This window comes from Podarcis muralis, chromosome 2 (assembly GCF_964188315.1).
Source record: "Podarcis muralis chromosome 2, rPodMur119.hap1.1, whole genome shotgun sequence".
In the NCBI taxonomy this organism is placed as follows: Eukaryota; Metazoa; Chordata; class Lepidosauria; order Squamata; family Lacertidae; genus Podarcis; species Podarcis muralis.
In genome coordinates this window covers 11,573,308-11,589,468 of record NC_135656.1, presented here as the reverse complement: position 1 = coordinate 11,589,468, position 16,161 = coordinate 11,573,308, and the positions used below count along the sequence as shown (strand labels likewise).

At 48.4% G+C, this 16,161-nt stretch overlaps 2 protein-coding genes across 6 annotated transcripts in view; both read left to right on the top strand.

The window, feature by feature from the left end:
- Positions 1–6,171, top strand: part of RARG (retinoic acid receptor gamma) — a 127,385-nt gene extending 121,214 nt beyond the window's left edge. For all 4 annotated transcript variants that reach the window (XM_028709506.2, XM_028709523.2, XM_028709516.2 and 1 more), the window contains 2 exons: positions 557–715; positions 3,752–6,171. In XM_028709506.2, the coding sequence (XP_028565339.1) occupies positions 557–715; positions 3,752–3,948 (356 nt within the window). In that variant the 3' untranslated portion in view covers positions 3,949–6,171. The remainder of the gene's footprint in view (positions 1–556; positions 716–3,751) is intronic.
- A 5,094-nt stretch (positions 6,172–11,265) lies between these two features.
- ITGB7 (integrin subunit beta 7) overlaps positions 11,266–16,161 on the top strand; it is a 47,814-nt gene continuing 42,918 nt past the window's right edge. Inside the window, exons 1-2 of one of the 2 annotated variants that reach the window (XM_028709327.2) lie at positions 11,266–11,615; positions 14,894–15,211. In XM_028709327.2, coding sequence (XP_028565160.2) covers positions 14,939–15,211 — 273 coding nt within the window. In that variant the 5' untranslated portion in view covers positions 11,266–11,615; positions 14,894–14,938. The remainder of the gene's footprint in view (positions 11,616–14,893; positions 15,212–16,161) is intronic. The other variant, XM_028709346.2, reaches the window with a different exon arrangement.

The window sequence follows — 16,161 nt, the reverse complement described above, 5'->3', positions numbered from 1 at the left end:
TTGAGGTCTGGTTCTTGCCGATAGTTCTACTTTGCAAGCAACCAGTACCAAATTTTGTAAGATTTCTAAGGCACTGCAGGGAAAGGATAGGAAATGACATCTGCATCAGCAGAAAGCCTGGAATAGTATCATAAAGTATACAGCTGTGTTTCCAGACTTGGGTCTCCAGCTGTTTTTGGACTACAACTCCCATCATCCCTAGCTAGCAAGACCAGTGATCAGGGATGATGGGAACTGTAGTCCAAAAACAACTGGAGACCCAGGTTTGTGAGACACTGGTCTACAACTAGAAAGGCCAGAATCTTCTATCAGAACAATGGTAATTTGTATACACATTTGTAAATTCTGCTAAATGGTTGCATGCTTGGTATTACGGCTCAGTTTAATGTGCTGAACATGCCTGTTTCTGAATCCCACATGGCTGTCTTTCCAACCTCCGCAAAGCAGTAACCTCTTCCTGATGGACTGACATTGCATTTCTGCCCCGCCTTTCGATAAAGAACTCTAAAGACAAAACCAACAAAACAAACAGCACTGCCTGTCTCTTCGTCTCCAGATCGAATGGACCTGGAAGAGCCGGAGAAGGTGGACAAGTTACAAGAGCCACTGCTGGAAGCCCTGAAGATTTACGCTCGCCGACGTCGGCCCAACAAGCCTTACATGTTCCCCCGCATGCTGATGAAGATCACTGACCTGCGGGGGATCAGCACCAAAGGTGAGCACAAGCCCATCATCAACACAGTGCCACATAGGCAATTGCACCCTGGATGCGAATGCGTGGTGGCTGGTCCCCGTTGGAATTGGTGGGGCAGAAGAAGGCAAGGCAGCCACCAGTAGGTGGAGCCAGAGCCAACTCATTCTAGTTTTGTTTCCTGTTGTGTACTGAGTTGAATAGGATCCAAAAGGCAGCAGTCTGATTGGTCCTAGAACAATAGGATCCAGAATGCAGCAGTCTGATTGGTCCTAGAACAATAGGATTCAGAATGCAGCAGTCTGATTGGTCCTAGAACAATAGGATTCAGAATGCAGCAGTCTGATTGATCCTAGAACAATAGGATCCAGAATGCAGCAGTCTGATTGGTCCTAGAACAATAGGGTCCAGAATGCAGCAGTCTGATTGGCCCTAGAACAATAGGGTCCAGAATGCAGCAGTCTGATTGGTCCACAGGAGCCACCCAATCCAACTCCAGGTGGAAGTGAATCCGCAACCTGATTGGCCTACAGGTGAATCCCGGAATTAGCCAATCACGTGGGGCCCATTGTGTAAATAATGTATATAAAGCAGACATTCTGGGGGAACTTCCATTCCTCCTCACCACTATGAGCTGAATAAAGAGCATGAAATCCACTCTCGACTCTGAGTATATTTCATCTCTATTCCCTTCCCTACTATCAGGCTGCCTGGATAGCTCAGTTGGTTAGAGCATGGTGCTGATAAGGCCAAGGTTGCAGGTTCGAACCTTTAAGGGACAGCTGCATATTCCTGCCTTGCAGGGGGTTGGACTGGATGATCCTTAGGGTCCCTTCCAACTCTACAATTCTGTGGTTCTAGATTGAAGAGGAAGTTCAAAGCCAGATGCACTTGTTGAACTGGTTGTAAGTCAGAGGGCAGGCAGCTGGTTAAGGGCAGAATGGTCATCTGCATATAGCTACACACTTTTCCGTGCTGATCTCAGGCATCTCAAAACATGATTATTGAGAACCAACGACTCGTGGCGCATCCGTTGTCACCCCTGCCATTTTCTGTTTCCAGGCATTGTGTAGGAACCGTTGTTCTCTTGTGTCCCCTCCCCCATTTTGCCCATAGCATCCTCAGTGTTGGGTGGGAGCTTATGGGATCTCTGTTCCCTTTGGTTCCTCCCCAGCAAAATCGCAGCATTGAAGGGTGGAGGGGGGGACCTTTGTTATCTCCTCCACGGCAAACCTTCGGTTCCTCCACATCTCGGCACCTACCTCTTCCAGGAGCAACGAGAAATCTCCTGGGGTGTGCTTCTACAGATTTTGCCCACAGCCGGCCAGTTGCCATATCAGTGTGCAAGAACTTGCCAATTCCTTCCATGCGCTTGCAGTAGCGCCAGAGAAGAACATGTAGCAGTAGTGCCCTGCGGTGCAGCTATTCTCGCCATCTCCGCTGCCAGGGAAACTCCGCCCGGGTCTCATGGCTGCCTTTCCTCCTGTGGGAATGTTGAGGATAGTAGGAGAACATATATTGATTAAATATTATCCTTCCTCACCCACGCTAGTGAGCTAGTAGCAGATCACATACCCCCGTACATAGCAGGCAGCTAATTGATAGATTCGTTAGAACCATTTGAGTTAAACAATCCAGTCCAGCTTCTACAGATTGTTCCTGGTAAATCCCTGTTAAAGGTAAAGGTAAAGGGACCCCTGACCATTAGGTCCAGTCGTGGCCGACTCTGGGGTTGTGGCGCTCATCTCGCTTTATTGGCCGAGGGAGCCGGCGTACTGCTTCCGGGTCATGTGGCCAGTATGACTAAGCCGCTTCTGGCGAACCAGAACAGCGCACAGAAACGCTGTTTACCTTCCTGCCGGAGCGGTACCTATTTATCTACTTGCACTTTGACGTGCTTTCAAACTGCTAGGTTGGCAGGAGCAGGGACCGAGCAACGGGAGCTCACCCCGTCGCGGGGATTCGAACCACCGACCTTCTGATTGGCAAGTCCTAGGCTCTGTGGTTTAACACACAGCGCCACCCGCGGCCCTTCAATCCCTGTTAGTTCCCTTTTAAAAACAATAATGACACAAGAGTCTTCTTTTAGAAAGTACTGTACAGTCCTATCTTGGAAGTTGAACAGAATCCGTTCCAGAAGTCCGTTCGACTTCCAAAGCATTCGACTTCCAAATCACGGCTTCAGATTGGCTGCAGGAAGCTCCCTGTCGGACGTTCGGCTTCAAAAAGAACGTTAGAAAAGCGAAACAATCACTTCTGGGTTGCAAGCGTTCAGGAGCCAAAACGTTCGAGAACTAGGCTGTTTGAAAAACAAGGTACAACTGTAATGATAAGGTTTACAATACTTACATTCAGTTCACAGTATGACCTTGAAGGCAGGCTTTAGCTTTTAGTTACAGTTACAGACAAAGGTGAAGGGACGCGGGTGGCGCTGTGGGTTATACCACAGAGCCTAGGACTTGCCGATCAGAAGGTTGGTGGTTCGAATCCCTGCAACGGGGTGAGCTCCCTTTCTCCGTCCCAGCTCCTGCCAACCTAGCAGTTCGAAAGCACCTCAAAGTGCAAGTAGATAAATAGGTACCGCTCCAGCGGGAAGGTAAACGGCGTTTCCGTGTGCTGCTCTGAAGCAGCTTAGTCATGCTGGCCAGCTGTATGCCGGCTCCCTCGGCCAGTAAAGCGAGATGAGCGCTGCAACCCCAGAGTCGGTCACGACTGGACCTAATGGTCAGGGGTCCCCTTTACCTTTACCTTTACAGACAAAGGTGTAAGTTCATCGTTTGTGAGGGATGAGCCCATGTGGTGCTGGCTGAGAGCCAGCACACAGCAAAAGGCATCAAGATGGGATAAGGTGAAAAAGGCAAAATGGCTGCCAGGGTCATGCCCATCTACCTGATCACATGCGGGGGGAGGATGCTCCAGACCAGGTGTGACAGGAAGTCCTCCTGGCTGGAGCAACATTCCCCTGTGTGTCCACTCTGGGCAAACAGGAAACGTTGTATTGGACTGCTTTTGTGATGTTAAACCCCACACCTCCCTTCTTCCCCCTTCTCCCCCAAACAGGGGCCGAACGAGCCATCACCCTTAAGATGGAGATTCCTGGTCCCATGCCACCGCTCATCCGAGAGATGCTGGAAAACCCTGAGATGTTTGAAGACGAGTTGTCGCAGCCCCCGCCCCTGGCAGAACCCCCCAGCTCGGAGGAGAGCCCTGCAGATGCCAAGAGCCAGGAAGAGGAGGAAGAGGAGGAAGCCCCCTAGTATCTCAAAGAGAGCCAGGATTTAGGCTAGGAAAGGCCGGGAGAAGGAAAAAAAGAAAACCCTTTCCACATCTATCTCCTCCGTCCTTCCCGCCGCCCATTTCCTCCAGGACTCTTTGCCTTAATACTCGGGCCTTTCCTGCAGGCCGCTGGAGTTGGGTGTCACGGCAACAACTAGGGAGACTCCACATTCCCCCCTCTTCGGCTGCGTTTGGTGACTTCTCGGGCGGTGTTGGATGCCTCTTGCCTTAAACCTTTCACCCCCGGGGGCCCTTGGATGTATATTCTAAACTCGCCTTTGCCCCTCGGACCCCAGAGCTCTGCCAAAAGCCCCAGGCCGCCTGCCCAGTTGCGTCAGGCGCCCTCAAGCCAAATATCCGGGACCTGGGAAAGCCCCCAAGGGGCTTGGACTGGGAGACCTCTCCTTTCAAAACGGGAGGAGCTCCCACTGTGCAATCCGCCCCCCTCGCACTCCTGCCTTTGGGAAGAGGGGCGCCTTGAGAGCCGAGAGAGAAAGACTCTGCGACGTGTGCCCCCAAACACACACCACACCACGCTCCTGGCCTCCTCCCTCGCGACCTGGTTCCACCGTCCCAGCTGGATGCAAACTGTACCCTCCCAAGCCAGGAACCCAGGCATCCGGGACACTATTTATTCTAGTCTCTGGAGGCGGCTAGAGGGATGGCATTTCTCTCCCGCATCCCCAAATGCACACAAGGATCTCGGACCAATGACTATGCGGGATGGGGAGAGTGAAGCCAGGATTTCAGCATACATATATATATATCCCTGTTGTGGGATTTTTGGACATGTGTGTGCGTGTTCATGACCATCTCTTGCGGATTCCAAGGGGTTGTGGAGTCCTTGTTTTTGAGGGAAGTGAGTTTCACGGGCTGGGGGTGTGTGTCTTTTTTTTGTTTTTAGTTAGCTGTATAAAGCGCTAATGTTTTATTGTTTGGGGCAGAAATCAATCCTGTATCAGGTGTGTGTGTGTGTGTAGGAGGGGGTGGGGGAGAAGAGGGGCAGCGGTCCGTCCATCCTTCCTCCTCCCTCCCAAGGCAGAGGGGGGCAACAGGGGGGCGTGGCTTGCTGTCTCTGTTCTCGCTTGGGATGCTTTTGACCCCGGTGCTAAGGATTCTGGGAAACAGACCCCAAAGGACACTAGATACCAAAGATATTGAGGAAAGGGTGAGGGTCGGGGGTGCCAGAGCTGCAGACTTGAACCCATTTCCTGTCCCTCAGGGCCCTCTGCTGCCCCCTACCCACAACCTCCCCCCTCCCCAGGGAGAACCAGCCGCTCTCTGCTAAGGTTGTGTGGAAAGGGGGACTTGGCGGGGAGGTGCGGGGCACTGTTTACCTTAAGTGGCAAAGTTTTCTTCCCCAGCACTTTGATAAAGGGGAAGGGGCGGGTCACTCCTGCTATAGGAAGCTTTGTTTCCCCTTCTCCAAGGCCTAAGATGGGGAGGAGACCTGCTTTGCTCCACAGCTCCAATGGACCAAATATGGAAAATGCTCTTTCTTCTCCTCCCCAGAGGGCAAAAGACTTGCAGAAAGCGTCTCCCACCTCCCCTTCCCTGTGCTCCTAGCAATACGAAAGGAACCAAACCCGAACACTACAAGAAGCCAGGGTTGGGGAGGGTGGCAGCGCACCAGCACCCTTTTGCTGATGTTCCGCCATCGGCAGCTGCGATTCCATCTCCCCCTACGTCTGCTTCATCAGTGGGGGGAGAGAGAAACAAAAGCCTCCCCTCTGCTGCTTTGGGAATGAGAGCTGAAGGTTCTGCTGCCCCCTGCTGGCCATGAATGGGGCAAGACTTTTGGCGGATTTATTTATTTGCCTATGTTTACACCAGTGTGGTGGGTAGCACAAAGAGTTGCACCTTCACCCCCACCCCAGAGCAGGCGATGAGGCGGGTGGAACAGCGCCCCCCCCCCCAAAGGAACGAGAGGCTCTGCCGAAAACTGCCTTGGCTTCTTCCCCCCAGTCATTTTAAGCTGCCAAAATGAAATAAAACGAATTAATGAAATAAATACCCCAGGCCTTAAGATGGGGTCTGTTTGCTGTGGGGCGGGATGGAGAAAAGGGTGAAGCCCTTCCGTGATGTTTACAGACCAGCTTTCCATGGTGTTTTAGAGGAATCTGTCCTGCCCCTGCACTCCCAGCTGTGCCGCAGAAGAGGGGACTTTTCTATTTTTGCAAAATAAAGCGACGGAAACTTGAAAACACGGCTTTTCAATTTTATTTGTCTCTCAGACAGTGTGTGCGCTCGTGTCTCTCTGTGTATTTTTTTTACCCCGCTCCAAATTTTAAAAACTGCATAGAATTTGCATCCTGGTGTGGTGTGGAACAGCAGCATTTTCTGAGACCCACCGCCAGAGGCTGAAACAACAGCCATCCATTTCTGGATCAAGGCAAGTCTGGATTACATAACCTTTGTTTCATAATAGTTCTGCTTTCCTTAGCAACCCATTCTGACAGTAGCCTAGAAAATGTTCCAAATACTGTATTTTTCGCTCTATAGGACGCACTTTTCCCCCCTCCAAAAATTAAGGGGAAATGTATGTGCGCCCTATAGAGCGAATGCAGGCTCCTTGGCTTCAGCGATAGCAACGCGAAGCCTCCGAAGCCCAGAGGGAGCACTCCCTCCGCGCTTCTTGGCTTCGCGTTGCTTTCGCTGAAGCCTGGAGAGCGAGGCGGGTCGAGTTCCCGCTGCGCTCCGCAGGCTTCAGGTTCCTTTCGCTGAAGCCAGGAGAGCAAGACTCTCCTGGCTTCAGCAGAGAGGGAGAGCTGCGCAGCACCCCTTCAGCCAAGCGGGAGGAGAAATGGAAGGGGCTCCGTTTCTTCTGCCGCTTCGCTGAAGGGGCACTGAGCAGAGATGGGGAGAATTATTTTTTTCTTGTTCTCCCCCTCTAAAACAAGGTGCATCCTATGGTCCGGTGCGTCCTATAGAGCGAAAAATACGGTAAGCAATAACTCAGCAAGGCTTAGGCTTACCTCTTGGTTGTTTCCGACACCTACGATTTGAAAACGTGTTAATTAATAATCATTAATATGTTTTTCATTTCTGTATAGGGTGTCCAGCTCGGTCAGTTATGGGAAACCTGTGTCACTACAAACGTCGCTGGACTATAACTCCCATCATCCCTGACATTCGGCCATGCCGGCTGGGGGCTGATGGGAGATGGAGTCCAGAAACGTCTAGAGGTCACCATGTTCCCCATATATCAGCTAGGTCGATTGAGACAAAATTCATGGAAGATAGACCTACTGAGCAACAGTGATTCACGAAAACAACTGACGAAACCTCAATGGGGAGAAAGTGCGGAACAGCGGTTGTTTGAGGAGAACACAGCATGGACAAGAGTATTGATGGGGCTCTCAGTATTTTGCGGGAAGGGTTCAGTCCCATGGCAGAACTTTAGGCTTGCACAATTAAAGCGCTGTGGTGTCCTAGGCACACAAATCCACCATTTTTTTTTTAAATAAAAAAACTTAGTATTTAGGAAATTATTGAGAAAATGCACTAGAAGTGTGGGATGAACCGAAAAGCATGAAAACTCCCCACAAGCAAATCTGGAGAAAAGCTCATTGCTGTATAACAACCCCACAAATTTACAGATTGGCACCTTGAAATGTTTAATCTCAAGTGATATTTGCACATTGTGCTTGGCAGAGAGAGGTGGGGATGGTTTCAGCCAGCAAACATTACCTGTTTGGTTTTCCTGACACTACAAAAATGCCCCGCCCCTTTCGGATGGAAGCTGCTTTGAGGGGGCAATGCATCAAACAGAAGCATTTTTCAAGAAACGATAGGACAGCTCTGTATCACAGGTAATGTCATGTGTGCACAGATTCAAAAGCCATCTGGCAGGAGCACACTGGAGCCAGGGCAATGTGTGCACAACCCTAGTCTAACCTCTGTGTTAGCCTTCTGCAAGCAAATCGGGATGGATGCTCAATAAATAGACCTGGAGGACCCTTGAAAGAATTCTGAGTCTTGCCTGCTCTGCTTCGCTGTGTGAAAAAGCACCTGCCAGCTGATTTGCAGGCTTCCATCCTCCTGAAATATGTAGCTATAAGTGCACTATTTTTGCAGCAAGTTTCTGCACAAGAAGCCCCTGCCTGCAAGCTCCTTGCAATAAGCACAAGAAAGGGGAATGATTGAATTACAGTATGGCAACCTCCAGGCAAACATGGGTGTAGTTTTACTATTTGTCCACTTGGTGGTGGCAGTGTTGCTGTGATGGCTGGCAACATGCCACGTGAAACATCTCGCTAGGTTGAGCTACATTTTACAAAGCAAAACGTGTTGTTGCAGGTGGAAGGAGCATCTGAAATATAAATGTAATAACTGAATACAGCATACCCTTCAACATTTCTCTGATAAAAATAGGGATGGCGCTGTGGGTTAAACCACAGAGCCTAGGACTTGCCGATCAGAAGGTCGGCAGTTCGAATCCCCACGAAGGGGTGAGCTCCCGTTGCTCGGTCCCTGCTCCTGCCAACCTAGCAGTTCGAAAGCACGTCAAAGTGCAAGTAGATAAATAGGTACCGCTCCGGCGGGAAGGTAAACGGCGTTTCCGTGCGCTGCTCTGGTTCGCCAGAAGCGGCTTAGTCATGCTGGCCACATGACCCGGAAGCTGTACGCTGACTCCCTCGGCCAATAAAGCGAGATGAGCGCCGCAACCCCAGAGTCATCCGCGACTGGACCTAATGGTCAGGGGTCCCTTTACCTTTACCTTTTCCATAATAATAATAGTATTATTTGTACCCCACCCATCTGACTGGCTTGCCCGAGCCACTCTGGACAGCTTCCAACAGCTTTGAGTTACATACTGCTCTGGATACAAACCCTCTGGATGGCATGGGTGGGTGGATACCGCTCTGGATGGCAAACCCGGAAGTGTATACTTCTGGGTTTCACTGCACGCACATCTGCAGAAACACACTGCGCACCACGAATGTGCGCAGAAGCGCTCTATTGTGCCATGTGCGTGCTCAGAAGTGGCACCTCCAGTTATGGACGTTTCAGGTTAAGTACGGACCCCAGAACGTATTTAATTTGTATCTGGAGGGTCCACTGTATATAAAAACAATAAAACATTAAACATTTTTAAAAAGCCACTTCCCTATACAGTGGTACCTCGGGTTACAGACGCTTCAGGTTACAGACTCCGCTAACCCAGAAATAGTACCTCGGCTTAAGAACTTTGCTTCAGGATGAGAACAGAAATCGTGCGGCAGCAACAGGAGGCCCTATTAGCTAAAGTGGTACCTCAGGTTAAGAATGGACCTCCAGAACGAATTAAGTTCTTAACCTGAGGTACAGTGCTGCCTTCAGGTGTCTTCTAAAGGTTGTATAGTTACTTATCACCTTGGCTCGGGGGTTGCATAATTCCACACCCTCCAACATTTCTCTGATGAAAATAGGGATTCATAAGCGAAAGTGGGATATTAGGGGATCAAATCAGAAACCAGGACGGCTTCTTTAAATCCAGGACTGCCCCTGGAAAATAGGGACACTTGGAAGGTCTGAATACAGTTGTGATGAACGGCAAGCGGGGTGTGGTTAGTCACCAACCAAAATCAGTAATGGAAAGGGGAAGTTTACGTTTGGTTGATGCAGCAGATCTCTCTGATATGCAAACAAATCCTGATGCAAGGATGGAACGAAAGGAAGTGTGTCAGGAGCCCTTTCATTATTTTCACAGGGGTGCCTCAACCTGTGATTCACTCTTTGATTATGCCAATAAATCAGATGCAGAAATGAATTACAAAATTGCTATATTAGAATCAACCTCATCTTACTGAGAGTCAATGCTACCAGAGGGACTTGCCCTCCGCCAGGGCTGTAGCAACAAACTGAATTTTCCCTGCAAAGTGAGGCTTCAAAAGGAAATTCATTTGGAATTTTGTCATTTCCTCATAACCTATAGAAAAATCTAAGAATCAATATATGTTTTTGTGCCTATGGAGCAGAAACACAGGAGCTGAATATGAACATCTATGATTAAATCCTGAAGCTTTTCCCAGACTTATAACCAGTTAATTCTTTAACATCGCATGTAAAAGGGGATTTAAAAAAAATAAATGTTTGTACTGAAAGATTTTCATGGATAACAAAGGTACAAACAGCACCTCTGTTTTCAGTTCAGAGAGTTATATTGGGTGTGAGACATTGCTCTCAGGCATTGTGAGTTTGTGGGGAGAGGTGGGGAGATAATGGAGATCTTTCCTTCTTTTCCATAGTACATTTGTGGAGTTTTGTGTTTAAGGGACGAGTTGATGCAGACTATAAGAACATGAAGTGCAATGGAAAACCAACCACAAACTCCTTGAACTAAATGACCCTCATGTGTACTAGTATCAGAAGAATTCAGGATATTATTAGCACACAATGAATAAAAGTTAGCGGCAGGTTTAAAAAAGAAAGGGGAAAAAGGGCGCGCTGTAACTAGGAAGTGAAAAAACAGCTGCAGCTTATTTCCTCTAACATTCAGTTTTAAACCTCTGTTACATGCCACTAAAAGACACACACACTCAAACCAAACAGGTCAAGAAATCCCAAATTATTTCAGAATTCATTGTTTTCACTGCAGAGTGGTGCTGAGGGCACGTCCGTGAGAAGCCTGCCCATGTTGCAGTAATTGCAGAAAAAGCCTCCTATCATACATTTTGGAGGGAAATTAGAAAAAATTAAGAGCCACAGCCACTTCTCAAGCCACACCCTTGCTTGGGTTTACTTCATACTATCATTGGCTGCATACCTTTAAATAACCAGGGGAAACATCGCCTCAAAGAACCCTGGGAGTTTGTGAAGGATGCTGGGAAATGCAGCTCTGGTTGGGGCAAACTACAGTTCCCAGGAGCCATGAGGGTTGTCTGCAACCCCCCCCCCCAACCCTTGAGTGCCTTTGCATGGCTGGCCTGCGTCCTTGCACCATGGTCATGCTACCTGCTTTCCTGCAAGGAGGAGATGCAGGTGGAGGGGCGTAGGAAGCTCTGGCTTTTTGCATGGAGGGAACAGAGACTCCTTTACTGTTATGTACTGAGTTGAATAGGATCCAAAATGCAGCAGTCTGATTGGTCCTAGAACAATAGGATTCAGAATGCAGCAGTCTGATTGGGCCTAGAACAATAGGATTCAGAATGCAGCAGTCTGATTGGGCCTAGAACAATAGGATCCAAAATGCAGCAGTCTGATTGGTCCTAGAACAATAGGATCCAGAATGCAGCAGTCTGATTGGTCCTAGAACAATAGGATTCAGAATGCAGCAGTCTGATTGGTCCTAGAACAATAGGATTCAGAATGCAGCAGTCTGATTGGTCCTAGAACAATAGGATTCAGAATGCAGCAGTCTGATTGGTCCTAGAACAATAGGATTCAGAATGCAGCAGTCTGATTGGTCCTAGAACAATAGGATTCAGAATGCAGCAGTCTGATTGGTCCACAGGAGCCACCCAATCCAGCTCCAGGTGGAAGTGAATCCGCAACCTGATTGGCCTACAGGAGAATCCCGGAATTAGCCAATCACGTGGGGCCCATTGTGTAAATAATGTATATAAAGCAGACATTCTGGGGGAACTTCCATTCCTCCTCACCACTATGAGCTGAATAAAGAGCATGAAATCCACTCTCGACTCTTGAGTATATTTCATTTACAAAGGTAAGAGAGCCACGCCTTGCCTGTTTCTGGCCTGCTGTGTGCAGCCCCTGGCAAGCTGCCTGGGAGGGAGTGTAGCCCCCAGGCTGAGGAAAGGCCCCCCTGGGTTGCAAAAAAAACGTCCTCCCCATCGGCTGCCTTCCATTTGGGGACTTCCCAGCCCAAACCTCATACATTTAGCTTCTTACTTAAGCTGGGTGCTGAAAGAGTGTGTGTATGGGGGTATGGGGGGGGGAACAATCCCCTTATTTTTATAAATTTGTAAGCCACCGTCCTGCCGTTTCCATAATCATTGCAGCTTATACAGGAAGACTTCCCACAGGATAATTTAAAAGAGCCAGTGATTTCAAAACTTTCAGTTTGGATTGGAAGAAGTTTAAGGAATATTTGAAAAAAATATGTTAATATTTCAATCTTAGAATAGCTTTGGAAGTGGATACAGGCTGTAGGGTTAGAAGTAGAAGATAGTGTATTTTAAAATAGTATTATTTGTAAGTGATAAAATGTGCGGTTTTTTATGGTTAAAGTAAGTGTGATAGGGGAAAAAAAGATGGTTAGAAATTATGATATATGTAAACTGCTAAAGATGAAGTAAAATGAAAATCAGAGAGATGGGACTTGGGGAAAGCCACTTAACAATGTTTAAAAAAACAAAGATATGACAAGAATTTGTTTGTATTGTTTGTTGTTTCTGTTTGTGTTCTTTATTTGTGTTATAAAATGAATAGTTTTTTGGGGGGGGGACTTTCAGTTTGAGCCTGTGGGGGCTTTTGAGTGAGTCAGGAGAGTTTTTGGGAGGACAACTATTCTGGGGAAGCATATTATTATTATTATTATTATTATTAATTAAAAAACCCAACACCTCAGAAATATTCCTACTCCAAAGCCAGTAACTGAACTTGCAAATTTAAAACCACACACAATCCCAGTTAGAGGGCGCTCAGCCCATCCTGGCTACAGCTGTGCCCTCAGCTGCAGATTTAACAAGCATTTATTTAAGTATTTACCGCATATATTTTGCACAGCTAAGCTGTTTCTTTGTTTTGAGAGTCACTGTGGTTGAGAAACCTCTCTCACAAAGATAGGCAATATACCAAATGGCGGAAGGTGGCTGATTGCTTGACCTGCCAATTCTAGGTATTCTTTACTAACTGAAATCCAAAACACCTCGGTAATATTTGCTGAAATTGCACTTCTAAGGTTGTGTCACAGAACAGCTCAAGAACTTGTTTCTGCGGCTTGTATCTCAATTCCAGTGACTCTGTCCACAGTGAACGATGGTTTTATTCAGTGTATATACCCTCAGACGATGCTGCTTTTTAGCTTGTGGTTCTTGTGAGCTACAAAGGAAGAATGCTGTGGTGTGCTGAGTTCTCTGTATGTTTGCATGTCGTGAGGTAGATTTTTCGTGTGTGGGTGAGGGAATTTTTTGTGTGGTTTCTATGCTGAAGAACAGAAGTGAACCTCTGTATTCTAGTCCTCAATCCTCCATTCTGCGAGAAGTCTAGACAGGCCTAGAAACAGACTAGAAAGTGAATTGAGTGTCCTTACTCCACAGAGGGGACGCGGGTGGCGCTGTGGGTAAAATCCTCAGCGCCTAGGGCTTGCCGATCGAAAGGTCGGCGGTTCGAATCCCCGCGGTGGGGTGCGCTCCCGTCGTTCGGTCCCAGCGCCTGCCAACCTAGCAGTTCAAAAGCACCTCCGGGTGCAAGTAGATAAATAGGGACCGCTTACTAGCGGGAAGGTAAACGGCGTTTCCGTGTGCTGCACTGGCTCGCCAGATGCAGCTTGTCACGCTGGCCACGTGACCTGGAAGTGTCTGCGGACAGCGCTGGCTCCCGGCCTCTGAGTGAGATGAGCACACAACCCTAGAGTCTGTCAAGACTGGCCCGTATGGGCAGGGGTACCTACACCACAGAGAGGTCCATTACTACAGGCACAGCTATTGGAAGGTGAAGCATTTGGTTGGCCAGAAATATATTTCCTGTTGAAAAAGGTTCTTCCCTTTCTCCCACCACTTTGCAGCAAGCATGTAAAATCATAAAACCAGCATAAAGCACCGCCCTGTCTATCAGTGTTTGAAATTAGCCAGGTGCATTTTGCACCAGGCTTTTCGAACACTTGTGACCAAGTAAAGATGTCTGGGCCCCAGGATGGCGCCTGACATTGCCACCATCTGGGGATAACTGGATCTAGGCTGTTTTCACACACTAATACCCGGTCCTGTAGAATTCTATCAGTTACATTTTAGCAGCACAATTGGAATGAATTTCTGGAACCAAAATGCTTTTTCTGTGCAGCGTGAGCAGGAGCAGTCACCATTAAGAAAAAATAGGTCAGGCTTGGCCAATATATCCTTGGATCAAGTGACTTTCCCCCCTATAAATTCTCAAAGTTCTTAACCTAGCTCAAGGTTGTCATCTGAACAAGCCAGATGTTTAGCTGAGAATCAGTCCATCATTTGAAAAAGCATTTTAGAGCCATCTTGCCCCAAAATGGCAACTAAAGGTAAAGGGACCCCTGACCATTAGGTCCAGTCGTGACCGACTCTGGGGTTGCGGCGCTCATCTCGCTTTATTGGCCAAGGGAGCCGGCGTACAGCTTCCGGGTCATGTGGCCAGCATGACTAAGCCGCTTCTGGCGAACCAGAGCAGCGCACGGAAACGCCGTTTACCTTCCCGCCGGAGCGGTACCTATTGATCTACTTGCACTTTGACATTCTTTTGAGCTGCTAGGTTGGCAGGAGCAGGGACCGAGCAACGGGAGCTCACCCCATCGTGGGGATTCGAACCGCCGACCTTTTGATCGGCAAGTCCTAGGCTCTGTGGTTTAACCCACAGTGCCACCCACGTCCCTATGGCAACTAGACATTCCTTTTTGGCAACTACAGTGGTACCTCGGGTTAAGAACTTAATTCGTTCTGGAGGTCCATTCTTAACCTGAAACTTCTTAACCTGAGCTACCACTTTAGCTAATGGGGCCTCCTGTTGCTGCTGCACCACCGGAGCACGATTTCTGTTCTCATCCTGAAGCAAAGTTCTTAACCCAAGGTACTATTTCTGGGTTAGCGGAGTCTGTAACCTGAAGCATCTGTAATCCAAGGTACCACTGTACGACTTTGGTTTAAGGGACCATTTGGCGCCTAGCTTATATATATTTGAGAAATATATATATTTCTAACACTGCTGTCTATGCTCCTTAAGACACGCACCTCAATCTGGGCCTCTTTTTCCCCTTATCAGCCGTTTTTGTCTTTGCCGGCTTCTCTTTCTTTGCCTCAGCTCTCGGTCTCCTCCCGCCTTCCAAGCCGCCTGTTCTTCTACTGCATGACCTGCGAGGCTTCCTCTCAACAGCCTTCAGAAGAAAAGAAAAGACGCACGCAAATCAAGTTGTCACTTGCGAGCAGTAGAGCTGAATGCGACGGGAGGAAGTGCCTCTGGCCAGCCCTGTTGCTGTTCCTTCAAGCTTGGGAAAACAGCCCCAAGAAGGCAGGGGACCCAATAAGGCTTTGCTGTTCTTCCAAACCACCGTGCATCTGCTGCTCCAGTTTCGGTGATCAGACGTTTGCTTTTGGAACTAGCATGCATCAACATCAAACCGTGAGTTTGTCTTGGTTGCCTGCAAGGTTTTTGACTTGCTTGTTTTGAGAAGGGACAAAAGCACTGAGTCTTGGAACCGTGGATATAGCGACAAATGAGTAGGGCTGCCAGGTGACCAGAAAAACCCCCCAGCAACCTGCAAACTATGCTGGTCTGTTCTTGTGTGCAGAAATCCAACTTGGCAATGATCATCGGCTAAGGCTTTCGTATTGAGCTGCAGGAACCTTGAGCAAGCTGGCAATCTTACAGACAGAGGTCCTAATAATGAGGGTGCAGGGAGGGGAGACTTTTGCTATCTGTAAGGAGCAGTTAAAGACCTATCTGCTTATCCAGGCACCTAGCTCGTAAATATCTCCCCCCACTTTCCTTCTTTGTTTTGGTGCCACACACTTTCCCTCTGGTCTTCAGGATGGTATAACCTTGTGAAGTTTTCTGGCATTAGGTAAAACTTGGCCGTAGCCCTCCAGATGTTGTTGTTTAGTTGTTTAGTCTTGTCTGACTCTTCGTGACCCCATGGACCAGAGCACGCCAGGCACTCCTGTCCTCCACTGCCTCCCACAGTTTGGTCAAACTCATGCTGGTAGCTTCGAGAACACTGTCCAACCATCTCGTCCTCTGTCGTCCCCTTCTCCTTGTGCCCTCAATCTTTCCCAGCATCAGGGTCTTTTCCAGGGAGTCTTCTCTTCTCACAAGGTGGCCAAAGTATTGGAGCCTCAGCTTCAGGATCTGTCCTTTCAGTGAGCACTCAGGGCTGATTTCCTTCAGAATGGATAGGTTTGATCTTCCTGCAGTCCATGGGACTCTCAACAGTCTCCTCCAGCACCATAATTCAAAAGCATCAATTCTTCGGCGATCAGCCTTCTTTATGGTCCAGCTCTCACTTCCATCTCCCATCATCCCTGACTATTGACCATGCATGCTAGCTGATGGGAGTTCCACAACATCTGGAG